The 14,653-nt window shown below is 33.3% G+C and overlaps 2 protein-coding genes across 2 annotated transcripts in view; one reads left to right on the top strand and one right to left on the bottom strand.

Annotated features, from left to right (window-relative positions):
- Window positions 1-5,489: 5,489 nt before the first annotated feature.
- Window positions 5,490-8,372, top strand: LOC112052140 (ADP-ribosylation factor-like protein 6-interacting protein 1). Its single transcript, XM_024091090.2, has 3 exons — window positions 5,490-5,708; window positions 6,210-6,581; window positions 6,970-8,372. The coding sequence occupies exons 1-3, from the start codon at window positions 5,691-5,693 to the stop codon at window positions 7,156-7,158; spliced, it is 579 nt and encodes a 192-aa protein (XP_023946858.1). The 5' UTR covers window positions 5,490-5,690; the 3' UTR covers window positions 7,159-8,372.
- Window positions 8,373-9,393: 1,021 nt separating this feature from the next.
- Window positions 9,394-14,653, bottom strand: part of LOC112052141 (inositol hexakisphosphate and diphosphoinositol-pentakisphosphate kinase) — a 41,221-nt gene continuing 35,961 nt past the window's right edge. The window contains 2 exon segments of the mRNA XM_052881779.1: window positions 9,394-11,060; window positions 11,476-11,579. Coding sequence (XP_052737739.1) covers window positions 10,464-11,060; window positions 11,476-11,579 — 701 coding nt within the window. The 3' untranslated portion in view covers window positions 9,394-10,463.

Genomic DNA, 14,653 nt, shown 5'->3' with positions numbered 1-14,653 from the left:
TAAATTGAGTATACTGCCAGAAAAATAGTAAAAATCGCCCATTGTTATGAAAAGTTTTGGAGGTGCTCACTAGTAAATATTAGTGGAGTAGTAGGTATAGGTTACATATGTCTATGTGACGAGACATGCAGGTATATGGATAAAGTACTCGTGATGTGTTCAAGTAGTGATACGTGAAAGTTAAAGTTTTTAATGATTATTATACTGTTATACATTTTATAGAAGGCAGTAAATAATCAAGTCGCTGGTACAACTAGTCACTGATTCAAATACCTATTAGTAATCTTGTCCTGTACAAAAGTCTTGCAGTCGTATAATAGTTTCTAGCAAGAAAACTGTTTATAACCTTAGTTGATTTATTTTAAATGTATGACTTCTTACCAAAGCTACATTTTATTGATTTGTTTGAGTAATAATAAAAAGTAAACAGGCATTTTGTACAAAGTTCTGTTTAGCTAATTGGGTAAATTATAGCTCTCCTTGGCGAAGTTGATAAGTGAATAGAGCTCTTTCACAAACAGTAAAAAAACAGCATATAATATATCAAATATTAGAAAAACCTTTTTATGTTTAGATCCATCCAACTGCCAAGTAAAAATAAATAATATCCCGTACATAACGCCATGTTACCTAAAACAACCAAATTAACATATACCGATATCAAAAGAGTCTCGTAAAGTATTCCATAAAAGTGTTAAATAACCGCGGGCAAAGTAAGATTGTTTAATATTATTGATTGAATTACTTGTACGGTAGGTTGCACAATTAGCTATTAAATGTTATTGCTTATTATATCACCCTACAAAATACTCCCATATTAAACTGTTCATGAAATATAACAACTTATCGTAACTAATCATAATTATAGTATTAGTTCAGAATTCAGTTTATCCAGTTTTTATTACAGTCAGACAGGACATCTCAAAGCATTTAAAATTAGAAAAATTAAATACTTGATACTACTTGGTGTTGACGTTTATGACAGTAAAGCGTTTACAGAGTTCATTAATAGCGCTATAGTAAATTAAAATCAGTAGGTACTAGCCAAGACGTGATAATTAGGTATGCCTATCGCGTACTTTATTGAAGTAACTTCTGAAGAAGAGTTCTATCATATAATTCGAGGATTTAACTGATGTAGATTTGATAAATAATAAAATCTGCTCTTAGGGTTTGTCTGTACTTATCAATTGCTCAACGGGCTATTTTAGTTCTAATATAATTTATTACCTCGTTTACTCCTAGCTTAAGGGTGGCTAGCTATTCAGGATTTCGGTTCACAAATAAGATACTTATAAGTCAGGAAAGAAAGAAAATTGACAATTCAAGCTGGCTCTCTAATTAGAATACAGTGGTATACGGCTAACTCTAATTGAACAGAGTCTTCTTTTCGCGATGAGAAATGATAAGCATTATACCCTGAACATAAGAGCCCTTAATCACAATTCAACATTTAGTTTAGGTTAAGTAACACACCAAAGTTACCGCATCTTACTGTAGCTCAGGGCCATCTAGTTTCAAATTCAATACGAAAATTACAACTTTCATCGCACCTGTACACAAAACTATTATATTAGTTAAAATAACTGCTTAAATGAGAAAACTATACTGAGACCGATTAATTAAGCTAAAACTTAACAATTAGTAGTAGTTGCAAAAATATCATATTTAAGTACTTGATACCACAGGTTTTAAATAAGTAAAAAAAAAATATAAAGATTTACTTTTTCTTATATTAAAAAAAATACATGCAGTATTGTGTACCATGCGCTTATGGAAAGTTATCGTATGCCTAAAGTTAGAGGGAGTTCTAATTATTTATTTGAATACTATATGTGTCTACATCATTAAGGGGCCTTTTGTAAATACTAGGGAACCATTTATACTATGGTGCTAACTGTATCAATTGATTATTCTTACAAAATGTGTTTTAGTCAGGCTATTCCTGTTACAATTTTCAGTTCACTATATACTATCAAAAGATTAAAAGTTAATGGGTAAATAAATAATATCATTTGGATTAGCTTTACATATAAAATTATCATAATATGATTAGTTGCTATAATCCTCCAAAATAGTTTGACCGGTTCTGATTAAGTTTTATATGTAGATAATATTAGGTAGGTCCGAAAAAAGGTTGTTATACATTTTTGATACCCTTAAACGATAAGGGTGATTAGTAGTAAAACTTCTAAAGCAAAGCAACATTGGTTGGGTCAGCTAGTTACTTTATAATAATGGAGTAAAGCTTCCACTATCCGTAATTTAACAGTTTGTTGAAGAATGGTAAATCAGGGTTATATTGAATGCTATAGAACTTTATGTATGCTAATGGTCAGGTGTGTGTAAATTTAAACGATCATAGATGGCTCGAGTAAATAGTAGTTATTATGTCCGATAGTGGAAAAACGTGAGACGATACACTTTTCTATATCACACGAGGAATTAATACTCCTTATTCCAGTAAGCTCATCATAATGTTCAGTCATAAAAATGTTTGAATGTCAGTTTGTCCAACCCGCGAACTACAGCCACCTAATGTAGGTACAAGAGCAAGACCTACACAATAAACGGAACAATAGCTATATCAACAAAAATATGTCTGTAATGAAAATGATGTTTCGTACCCACATATTATTAATATAGATATACACAGAATTACTGATTTTGGAAACATATGTTTTTTGGGAAAACTACAATATAAATGTACTTATATACTAAAATCTAATCATAAGAGATTTCTAAAGCGTAACATGAGATAGGTCGGTACGTATAAAATTTGTACTATAGTGTGTGGGGGCTAAGACCTTATGGGATGCAGTTTACAGATTCAATTAATTTAATTCAAAGGTCGTCTATTGATAGAATGTGGTAGTGAATAAGTACAGATATTAAATTATATTCTTGTAATATTAACAAGATTAATAGTTCTACGTATTTGCAGATTGTTCTGGTAGATAGGGAGGAAAATGAAGTTACAGATGTCCTCATATACGGTAGTCGAGAATTAACATTGATTTTCACAGTTCTAAATAAAAAAAAAACGCACAATTGAAACAATATTATTGTAAGATTCTCTCTATGTGACTTATGCATAAGTGGCGATATATGTGATTCGGTTCCTCTTGGTTTACTTCTACGTGACTTCTGTCTTATGTGGCACTCGTCAGTGATTCACTTCTATGCGACTCACGTCTGTCTATATCTATATATTCGACTATGGCTTACCTTTTACTATATGTTTGTATGATATATGACTTTGTGACCTAAGTCTGTGTGACCTGCGTCTGTGTGACCTGCGTCTGTGTGACCTGCGTCTGTGTGACCTGCGTCTGTGTGACCTGCGTCTGTGTGACCTGCGTCTGTGTGACCTGCGTCTGTGTGACCTGCGTCTGTGTGACATGGGTCTGTGTGACACACGTTTTTGTCTGTGTGAAATACCTAAGTATTTGTGTGCTTACCTAAATTGAACGAACGAATTCCAAACGAAAAGGAGATTTAAACCCACGTCTTACTAGACACGGGCATAAGTTAGTTATTTCTGCATATCGTCTCCAAAGAGTAAAAAAAAATCTTTTGTAGGTTTGGGTGTACTCTTCTATAATAAGATCCCCAAAACTGTGATGGACCTGCCAATGCATAGCTTTAAGCAATGTGTTAAAAAACATTTACTTAGTCGAGGTTACTACAACATTGATGAGTTCCTATAAAGATAAAAGCGCTTGGAGGCCATTGGGTCAGCTTCCACCTTCACACAGGAAATAAAACTATAAGAAATTGTAATTGTTATCAATTGTAAATTATAATACTCTATGACTTTTTCAAAAGAGCAACTGTTGAGTTTCTTGCCGGTATCTTCTCAGAACCTGCCTTCCGAACCGGTGGTAGAATCTTTACAAATAGTCTACTGTCGTGTCAAGTGTCGTGTTTTGATTAATCAAGTTATCTTAGTGATTCATATTTATTGAAGTCGGAATGCCCTAGTAACTAATACGCAGAAAAAATTCAAATATGTGATTTTATAGTAAAATAAGTACAGATTTTTACAGACAGTATAGTAAAATAAGTACAGTTTCCAGATTAGGTACCTGTCTGGAAGTACTAATAGCGATGTTTTTGTTTTATCATAATTTCTGAATTTCTTTCATATAGATAGCACAATATACTTATTGTTTGGGTTTGAAGTCTAAGTGACCCATGAACATAATTACCAGAAACGAATTAGGCTTTATGATAGCACTTCGATTATGTATATTGATCAAAACCTTGTCAGTTTCAAATTACTGCTGGATCCTGTTCTTTCCAGATAACTGATGGTGGTGGTGGTGGGAGATACCAGAGTGTTACCAGAACGCCGTGGGACACGGCTTCTTCAGGATGGCCGAATGTTACAAATAGTACCTGCTTCCCGCCTATTTCGTATAGATAAGTGTCGCCGCCTAGCGTATAGTAGCGTCATTTCATTTCATACTTTTATGACTTCCGGTTATTATAGTTAAATTTAATTAAGTAACAATGATTATCAATCCGAACAGTGGAGAGGTTATTATTAATTATTGATATAAATATAATTATTTATTTTACATGATATAAATTCATCATTGGTTATTTTACTCTTGACAACTATGACGTCACGTTATGATTTAGTTTGTATTTAATTTCTCAACTTTGTGTTTCGATATTTTAATATTATTTTACGATCGTTATAAATATCTTTTAATTATTAATGTGTTTTAGATAGAATTATAACGTTTGGTTTGTATAATAATACTCCGGAACTATTATTAAAACGTACTTGTATTGTTAACATATTCGTGCTACCAACAGTAGACACTAACTTTGCAAATATTATAAAATAGAGGGTTGTTTAGCAGATTCATTGATATACTATCATCAGCGTGTAATATTAACATTATAGCGGAAGCTATGCTGAAATTGTTATCGAATAAATTTGTGTACAGTGAAAATATTATTTTACTTCTCCCACCTTCTGTAACACTACTTTTAAATCCCTGTACCTCCAAAAGTAATGATCGCAGATACCTTGTTACTTACAAAATTGCTTTACTGTTATCATTCCCAATTTAAAAACTATTATCATCCCTATTAACTCTGTTAGCCCAATGTAGAAAGAACGGCACATCGCGACTATGTGTCTTTACACAAGCATTTGTACTTTGGAGCAACTTGATTTTCTATCTTAAAGTAGCTGTGAAAGTGGAAGCCATTAGCCAAGTTCAATGTATTTGGCTGTTGGCTCTAAATATCTATAGCTTGAAAAGAACCAGCAGATTAGAAATAACCTAAACTTACTTTTCTTATTTTTCTTGGACATTTTTAGAAATTAAAAAGAATATTTAATTCCTCCGAGAAGTCAAAAAGATAAATTGATAGAGGTTTGCCATAACCATAGAGGAATTAGATGTCGTTGACAGGGTGACAGTAGACTTAGCATGAGTAGTTGACACTTGACAGTTCATCTTTTCTCTTTGGTTATTTTAATTGATTGAAAAGTCAAATCAGCGGTTGCGGTTTTACAAATTTTGCTCTCAAAAATTAATTATATTTATACATTAGTTAATTGGGCTACAAACATATTAATTACCTGTTTGTTTTCTAATTACCCGAGTAATTATTAATAAAACAGTTGCTACGTTAGTCGTCCTAAGTCTTAAAGAACTGCAAACAAAATGGAAGATGCAATTCAGGTACTATTTACTTAATATATCATTAAATGGACATAATTGTTCATTATTGTTATACTATTTAAGCTCGTTAAACGTTCATACAAATATAACAAGGGATTTGTTTGTCGTTTGAGGATATTTTGGACGTATTTTATTTTTTTAGATAATCGTTACATGTCACTGACACAACTTGAACAAAGAGATTTCTCTGTTTATCGTCTTTATTTATTTGTAATTGTTCGAATTTCTAAAACATCTCAACAAGACGTAAAACAATTATATTTGTTTATATATTAAGTAGGTACTCAATGTAAATTTTAAACCAAAAAATTTAAAAGGTTGACTTCAGTAAGCTCCAGTAAACCTTTTAAATTTTTTACTATAAGTAATTTTTAAGTATTTGTGAAGGCACCTAATCATACAAATTTAGAATTTATAATTTTATTTTGATTGGATTGAGTCCAATATCTTAAGAGGTTCCAGTTATTGGAATTTAATTTTATTACCTATCTTTGTTTTCAGGAACTTCAGGTGAAGAAATTGAAGAGGCTTTTGGAGGGCTGGCGGATGGCACTCTTGCCTCTGAAGTCTGTGTTCCTGTGGGAACAACAATGGCACCCTTGTGCTATAGTTGCCTCTGTGACAGTGTTGTTTCTGTCTATATGGCTTATGGATCTCAGCACTTTAGCATCTTTTGCAGTTGTTGGATTGATATTGAACTTTGTTGACTTCATCATACCAATTATATGCAGCACAGTGTATGGGCCGACTGGCTGGACTGGACAGAAAGAGAAGATGTATGAGGATATATGCCGGAGCATTGTCTTGAACTATAATAAGACACTGGTCCAAGTAAAGTCATTTTGGTCTTTGAGACAGAATAGCCCTTCTATGGTGAGTTCTATATCTCTGTACTATAAAAATTTGATCTCAAATAACTTATATTGCTTACCATTATAATATTTTAAACATTTGAGATACATACCTATAAGCTTTCTTATATAAAGTGGTGCACTGATTATTATTTTAGAGCTGCCAAAACACAATAAAATAAAAAATTTCAATGTATTATTTATAAATTAAGTTTCAATTGACCTAGTATTTTACATTAAACTACAAATTTGTTCTGAAATTATTTAGACTGGTTTGAAAGACAGAACACTCTATAAAGTAATCATAATTTACCAAATTATTTATTTTTCATAAGTAATAGTAAAACGCTCTTTGGAGTGCAGTTTATCAAATGAATATCAGGTTTAATAATATTATTTGTTTGTTTCAGTACTACATAATATCTCTGAGCATGCTGTGTGTTCTCGCCTGGATGGCTTCTACTATCAACAATGTATTTTTACTTTACATATTTTCTACTGTTGTGTTGCTGTGGCCGGGTATCAGACAACATGGTATATTTAACACTGTTACATCCTTAATTTATAAAGTCCCAAAAATTTCTTCAAAAACAGAATAATAATATTTTTTTGAGACTGTAGAGTATTTAAAACTAGCTTTTTCACTTTGAAGAATTTGTACCCCATGATCTCTAATGTATGTTATGATATATAACATTTTATATTTTGCACATGGTTGGGGATGTTTCATTACATAAAAGTTCAATGTTAGTTATGTAATTTCATCTTAACGGAATGTTTATTGTCATATTTTTCGCACATTCCAATCATAGTGTATAGGATTGCAATAATAGATATGCTTAATGAGTTACCTACTTGAGGCACAAGTAAATGGCGTAAAAAAAGGCGTTTAAATGAACTATAAATTATGCTTATGTAGGCAGTCTTTTTATGTGCAGATGTTGTATACTATCATAATATGATATAAAGAGTATAATATACTCTTTATATCTTAGTTAGCAATTTAGGATGATTATGGTATTATATTTACTCTGAGGTGTCATATCTGAAACATTTAAGACTCAAAAACAAAAAAGTTACGTCTTAGTTTTATTTCAACATATTTGTATTGCTAAGGAGTTTCAATTTATTGTAGTATAGTGATTGTTAAAAATGTCAGAGAAAAACAAGGCAACTGGGACCACTAGTGTATACATAGCCTGATGCTGTGAATGCAATACAGAAAAAACAATTGTTTTTCCTGGAAATTACAAATTATTCCTTCTATTTTTAAAATGTATAAAGGGCTCAAAACATGCCCTTAAATTATGTGATATCTGCACATAGGAAAGACCTTGTTCTTAAGGAAATGTATTGTTTGGTATTCAAAAACATTATTATTATTATTATTGACTGATAGTCCCGCCTGTGTGGCAGCCATTTTTATTGATCAGTCAGGATACTGTTAAAAATTTACCATAAAGCCAAATGATCACTCATCCCAATTTGTTACCACATTACATCAAGGTGTGTTCCACCAGTTAGAATATTTATTGAAAGACATTTATTTGTGTACCTACACTAAGAATTGATGGTAAAACAATCGTTTTAAAATATCTATTTAAGGTGAATTTTCAATAGTAGCTGTGACTAGAAACGTCAAAGTTATATTGTCGACCATAATATAGTACAACCGGTTTTAAGAATTTTAAAATGTATCCATAGTTGTATAATATTGTGATGTTTGCGGTCTGGTCATTGTTTTAAGTTTAATAATTTAGCTTATTCATTGTGAGCTTTAAAGTATATTGGGTTAAATTAAAAATAAATTTAGCATAGCGTTTTTTATTACTTCAGCAGTTTCACCTGCATAGTTTTCTACCAGTAGTTTCAGACAATAAACAAACAATCAAACCTTTCCTCTTTACAATATTAGTATAGATTAAAATTAATCAAGGATGATGACTGTTTTTTAAATTGTATATATATTAGGCATATGCTAACAGTAAAGCAATTTTGTAAAAGTAACAGGGTATCTGTGATCATTACTTTCGGAGCTACAGGGATTTAAAGGGTCAGATTTGCGGCGCTGCCACAGATCCCTTAAAAACGCCCCATACAAAATGGTATAATGACGTCGTAAATACATAATGATCGTTAGATTTGTATGGGCGTTCAAATAAAATTACTAATATCTTTGTTATTTGTGCGTTTATGTTTATAGTAATTTATTAAAAAATGTCACATTTAATGTAAGAAAGCTGAAACTGCATGAATTTTCATCTAATTACGATAAAAGATTTTTAATAGATTTTGCGATTTTATAATCTTACTAGCAGACGCCCGCGACTTCGTCCGCGTGAAACTCGATGTAAACTTTCAACTACCTCTACCCTACCCCTACCCTACCCCCATCCTACCCCTACCTTTTCCTGAATTTTCTTTGCTATAAACCTCACGGAGCTCGAGACCTTTCCAACGAATGCAAAACCGTGGAAATCGGTTCGCGCGTTCTGAGTTATAGCCTCAGGAAGGAAAACCCGACTTATTTTTATATAGTAGATTTATTTCGCAAATATGTATCATAAAAATCAATATTTTCAAACCCAGTCATCATCCCATATTAAGGCAAGCGGGATCTGTCCACTGTAACTCTGTAACTGTACGGAAAAAGTGCAAGAGACCAGTCTAGTACTGGTACCAGAAACATCTCGAGACACAATGTTGTTGAAGAACACACGTCAGTCAGTCCTTTGACTATCACTGTGGCCCGATCGGGGATCCAAGACTTCCATCTTGTAAATCCATCGCGAATACCACTGCGCCACGGAGTTAATAAAATAAAAAGGCAGTAAGTTATTCATAGCAATATATTTTGTCAAAATTCTTAGAAACTATCTACTGCAAATATTTTTATTAGTTAATGGACAAGCGGAAAGCTTAATACATAAATATCACACCTTTGTCTGTGAAGACTCGAAAACGTAGGTAAATGTTAATTAAAATTAACTAAATAATTACATAGTTTATGTAAAAAAATACATTTTATATTATATGGAATAATATTGAAAAACATATAAAAATATTCGAAAAAATTAATAAAACTCATGCTAAAAATCAATAGGTAGCCAGCAATGTCGATAAATAATTGTACTGTGATTAAAGATCATTGATTAAAATATTTTATTAGAACTATTTTTAACTAAATTAATTTTCACTGATAGTGAAACCTGGCTTAAATTGCCCTAGTCACTCATTTGGTACACTTTAGCTTCTATCAATGCAAGGTTTATTTTTAGTGGATGATCCAGCTCTAAATAACTCTTCGTCAATTAAAGTTGTAGTAAATCTACTGCCTGAAACTGTTTGAGTATTGTTATTAGTCTTTTGCGCACTGTATTTTCTACTGCTATTTTTGAGTAGTTTTCTAATTAAATTCATTTTCATTGATAGTGAAGCCTCTCTTGCCTGGCTTAGCCTTAGTTACCAGAGGGCCGGTGTCATTTGGTACACTTTGGCTTCTATCAATGCAAGGTTTATTCTCAGTGGATGATCCAGCTCTAAATAACTCTTTGTCAACTAAAGTTGTAGTAAATCTGCTGCCTGAAACTGTTTGAGAATAATTGTTATTACTCATTCGCGTACTATATCTTCTACTACCATTGATGAGTAGTCTTATTCATTTTCATTGATAGTGAAGCCTCTCTTAACATTGCCTGGCTTAGCCTTAGTTACCAGAGGGCCGGTGTCATTTGGTACACTTTGGCTTCTATCAATGCAAGGTTTATTCTCAGTGGATGATCCAGCTCTAAATAACTCTTCGTCAACCAAAGTTGTAGTAAATCTGCTGCCTGAAACTGTTTGAGAATAATTGTTATTACTCTTTCGCGTACTATATCTTCTACTACCATTGATGAGTAGTCTTCTAACTAAATTCATTTTCATTGATAGTGAAGCCTCTTTTAACATTGCCTTGCTTAGCCTTAGTTACCAGAGGGCCGGTGTCATTTGGTACACTTTGGCTTCTATCAATGCAAGGTTTATTCTCAGTGGATGATCCAGCTCTAAATAACTCCTCGTCAACCAAAGTTGTAATAAATCTACTGCCTGAAACTGTTTGAGAATTGTTATTACTTTTTTGTGCACTGCTGTCACTATATCTTCTACTGCCATTGTTTAGTAGTTCATTCTTTTTAATTTTGCATTTAGTATCCTTACTCTGTAGGTTGAGTGAGTCTATACTGCTGACGTATTTCAAACGACCGATTGCACATTTGTTTTTGTCACTATCTACGTATAAGTTTTTACTGCTCGAAGGCATTTCTTTGTAAAAGTTCTCCTTTGTTTCATGGAAACTGAGTCCATAGAGATCTAGAGGCACAGGCGTAGACGATTCTTCGCTATCTATCTTCGTTGAGTTTGTTGGCTCGTTCTGAGGGGTGAGGTCATTCTTTATGACCCTGGCGGGGGAACCGCACGCGTCAACCGATAAGGTTTCTTCATCATCTTCACCTTCTGCACTCTGAAATATTCATAAGTTATGTATAAGATTCAGCAAATTGATATAAGGCAGAAATAGAATTTAGTTGCTGATGATAGTAAAAATGCCTAAATTTTTATGACGAACAAATCATCAAATTTTTCGTCAGTTCAAACTTGTTTGATTATTTGAAATGAAAGTCAATTAACAAGCAATTTTGTCAAACATCGTTATGGTGTCTAATAAACTAACTAGCCTATTCACTCATTTGGTCTTTATTAACAACCTATTAAAATAAACATCAAATAAACAGAGAAATGTCATCCTACCTGCTGTATGATATCCACGAAGGGTTGTCAGTAGGCACCAGATGACATTTGTTACATAGATTATCAATTTCGTATATGTCAACTAACATACATCAAAGTTAGTGCATTAGCCTGTAGGAGTAACTTACCAATATGTCATGGTCGGTGATGGAGCCGGCGGTCGCCTCGTTGCTGTGGAACTCCAGCTCGGAGGCGAGCGACGCCGGCGTCACGTCGCCGCTAATAGACGAACCTGGACCAACATACACAACATGCGTTACTTCAATATAATTGCACCCTCAGTAAAGAACTTAAAGCCCGGCCTCCATCACGAGCGGAACGAATCCCCATAAGGACTCCATAATATATACAGGGGCGTAGCTATCACCGTATCAGCCGTCAGTAAAAATTTGTAAAATGTACTTCACAGTCTCACTTAGTCTGCACGCTACGCCACTGACTATACAGGGTGGCCGGGGAGTTGACGTTCAAAGCTAAAATTTGGATGTTCCATGTGCCAAGGCCTAGTTAAGTCGTAATTTTTAGGGTGGTACTCCTAGTATGGTTCTTAATTATTATCAACAAACCCAACGAAAAGTCCTCAGTACAATGAGAAAAAAATCATAAACCAACGTTAGGTCAAAATTGCAGAAAAAATCGCAGAAATAAAAAAATTCTATCTCCTAAACTAAGCAGAAGCATGGGGGTGATTCGGATACTCCTCGTTACAAGGCATTCAAATTTTAGCTTTGAACGTCAACTCCCCTGCCACCCTGTATAGAAATGAAAAAGTCGAATATGGACGGTAGGATTGAATAGATTAATAAATGTGGTAATTCTCTATGCTATATTGGAAGTGGAAGAAACGAAAATATCAGTAGGTAGGTATGCTGAACCAGTAGTACCTACTGCTTAGTTTAATATTTTTAATAAGTTTTGTCTTACTTTTTGAATAACATCATGTTAGAGCATACTCTTCAAAATCACAGGAATCTAAATAACAAGATGATAATATAGGAACGCTACCCATAATCATTGTACTTTGTCTATCATTGACAATTTCTGCTTTAATACGATGCAAAATTTATGGCGTTTCGGAACATCGTGTGTTACGCTGCGCAATACAATATTTTAGGTATCATCAGTAACGTAGGGGCGTGGCGTCGGTGCATAACCCCGCGCGCAAATCTCCCTCAAATCTGATTTGCGCCTAGCGACAAACGCCGCTTATTTCCGAGACGTCAAAGTTTGCATCCGCCTCAAACAAATTACCTTCTATTGAATATTTAATTTGAATGCGATACCACATTCAAATTTACCAACAAAATTAAATGTCGTTTTTTGAAGGGGACGAGGTAAACTCACGAATCGAAAATATTTAACACTATTGCACATCACCTATTCTTACACTCCACACAACAATAAAGTTTAATCGTATTTGTAACACAATGAAACATCGATTTTATAGATGCAGTTTGTATAAATACGTTTGATCATGATCAGTTAGTGAGGCAGGTCCTATAGAAGGTAATTCGTCTGAGGCATCCGACTATACCTTGTATTTAGATTTTTGTGATCTTAATATACAGACATGCATTTTAAACCAGTAAGTTTTGAGATACAATAACATTGAAGGGTTTATCGTGCAAATGTACAAGGATGCATGCAGACACCGAACACATGAACATTTCAGTTGTTCAGTTCATGGAAGAATATGAAGTGATAGTATAAGCTGAAAAATATATAGAATAAAATAATAAATTGGATTGATTTTACAGAATTCCATACGAATATATTGTTTCCAGTTAAATATAATACATTTTATTTGTATTGCTTGGGATGTTTTACTTACCAGATTTTTTTCATCGCATATTTTTTACTTATATAATATTTATGTGTGTGTATGTGTTTAATATTAAACCGCATTCTTAGCAAATAAAAAATGAGAAGTGCTTTTCCGCAAAGTTTTAGATTCAAAATGTATGAACGGTCTAAGTTTGTTGAAATATTTAAAGGACTACAGTAAATATTATGACTATGCAATTAATATTTTTCTTTACTTTATGTGCTTTACTATCTATCTGTGTGCCCCATACGATCAAATGACGTAGCTCCTGAAGAGAAATAGACAAAAGTTTAAAAAAAATTGCGGCACAACCGTAAATATCGCTGGGACAAAAGATATGGTACTACTCCGTTGCAATTTCTTCTATTTCTCTCCATGAGATATGTCATTGGTCGATATGTCACTGAACAGATTATATACATACTCGTTTAAAGGAAAACCAAATAACTGAGTCCTATCAATTAATGAATGGAGCTGTTTAATGGGTGAAAAGTGTTTTATTTTATATCATAGGGAATGCCTATCCCCGGCCCTGGCCTACCCTAACCACCCGGCAATTTACTTATGTTTAAAAGAATTCTACTTTAATAATGAAATCATTATTTTATTAACGTTTTAAGACATTTTTAATTCATCTTTAATTTGCTTACAATGGGGACAAGCTAAAATCGTTGGTCATACAGCCTGAGTTTTACAATAATTTTTGAAGACCTATTGGTTTGTTGGACTTAGATTGGTTTGTTTGTTCGATTTCTTGTTTGTTAAGCTTGATCGTAACAGAAAAAAATAATTCAAAAAAAATAATACAGCTTCAATTGATACTTCGGCGCTTTGGTAGACCAGCGAACATTATGCACTAAGAGTGATAAAAAAAATGTATTTTTCTTCAAGAAACATACTTTTATTAAGCAAATTAATTAATGCATCTGAATATCATCTCCAAATATTTTTATACGGGGGTATACCTGGGTACCCCGGGCCAACTTTGTAAGGGCCAGTGGCCATTCCTCTTTGATTTAAAACACTTTTCATCCAGTAAACAGATGAATGAAGGTCGATTCTAATACGGATCTTAGACTATTAAGGCTTAAGCACCACATGTTCTCTTCTGTAGTCATATCAAATACCACAGTACTGCGTGGGCAAGGACTCAGTTACGTTGTTTGCCAAAAGTTGTGTACTTTATGATATTAGAAACCCTCAATAACTTCTAATCTACCTTTATGCACGTTTACTCTGTAATACACTACAAATGTAGGATAATGTCCGTGTGTTAAAATAATTTAAAATCAAATGTTACAAGTTATTATTCGTGTATGTACCTACTTGTTGAATTTTTTTTCTGTGTGTGCTCCTGTGTGTGTGTTAGTGTGTGTGTGTGTGTGTGTGTGTGTGTGTGCGTGCTATGCATGAGTGTGTACAAGTGCACGTGGTCGTGTCTGCGAGTGCGTGTTTGCGTTGCGTATACGTATGCATATAGA

This window comes from Bicyclus anynana, chromosome 5 (assembly GCF_947172395.1).
Source record: "Bicyclus anynana chromosome 5, ilBicAnyn1.1, whole genome shotgun sequence".
NCBI lineage: Eukaryota > Metazoa > Arthropoda > Insecta > Lepidoptera > Nymphalidae > Bicyclus > Bicyclus anynana.
This window is presented reverse-complemented; position numbering and strand designations above follow the sequence as displayed.

What these genes read in the sequence shown, in the direction of transcription:
- LOC112052140 (XM_024091090.2), top strand. An exon ending in GACAGAATAGCCCTTCTATG is followed by an intron (nt 6,582 to 6,969) that starts GTGAGTTCTATA and finishes TGTTTGTTTCAG; the next exon opens with TACTACATAATATCTCTGAG.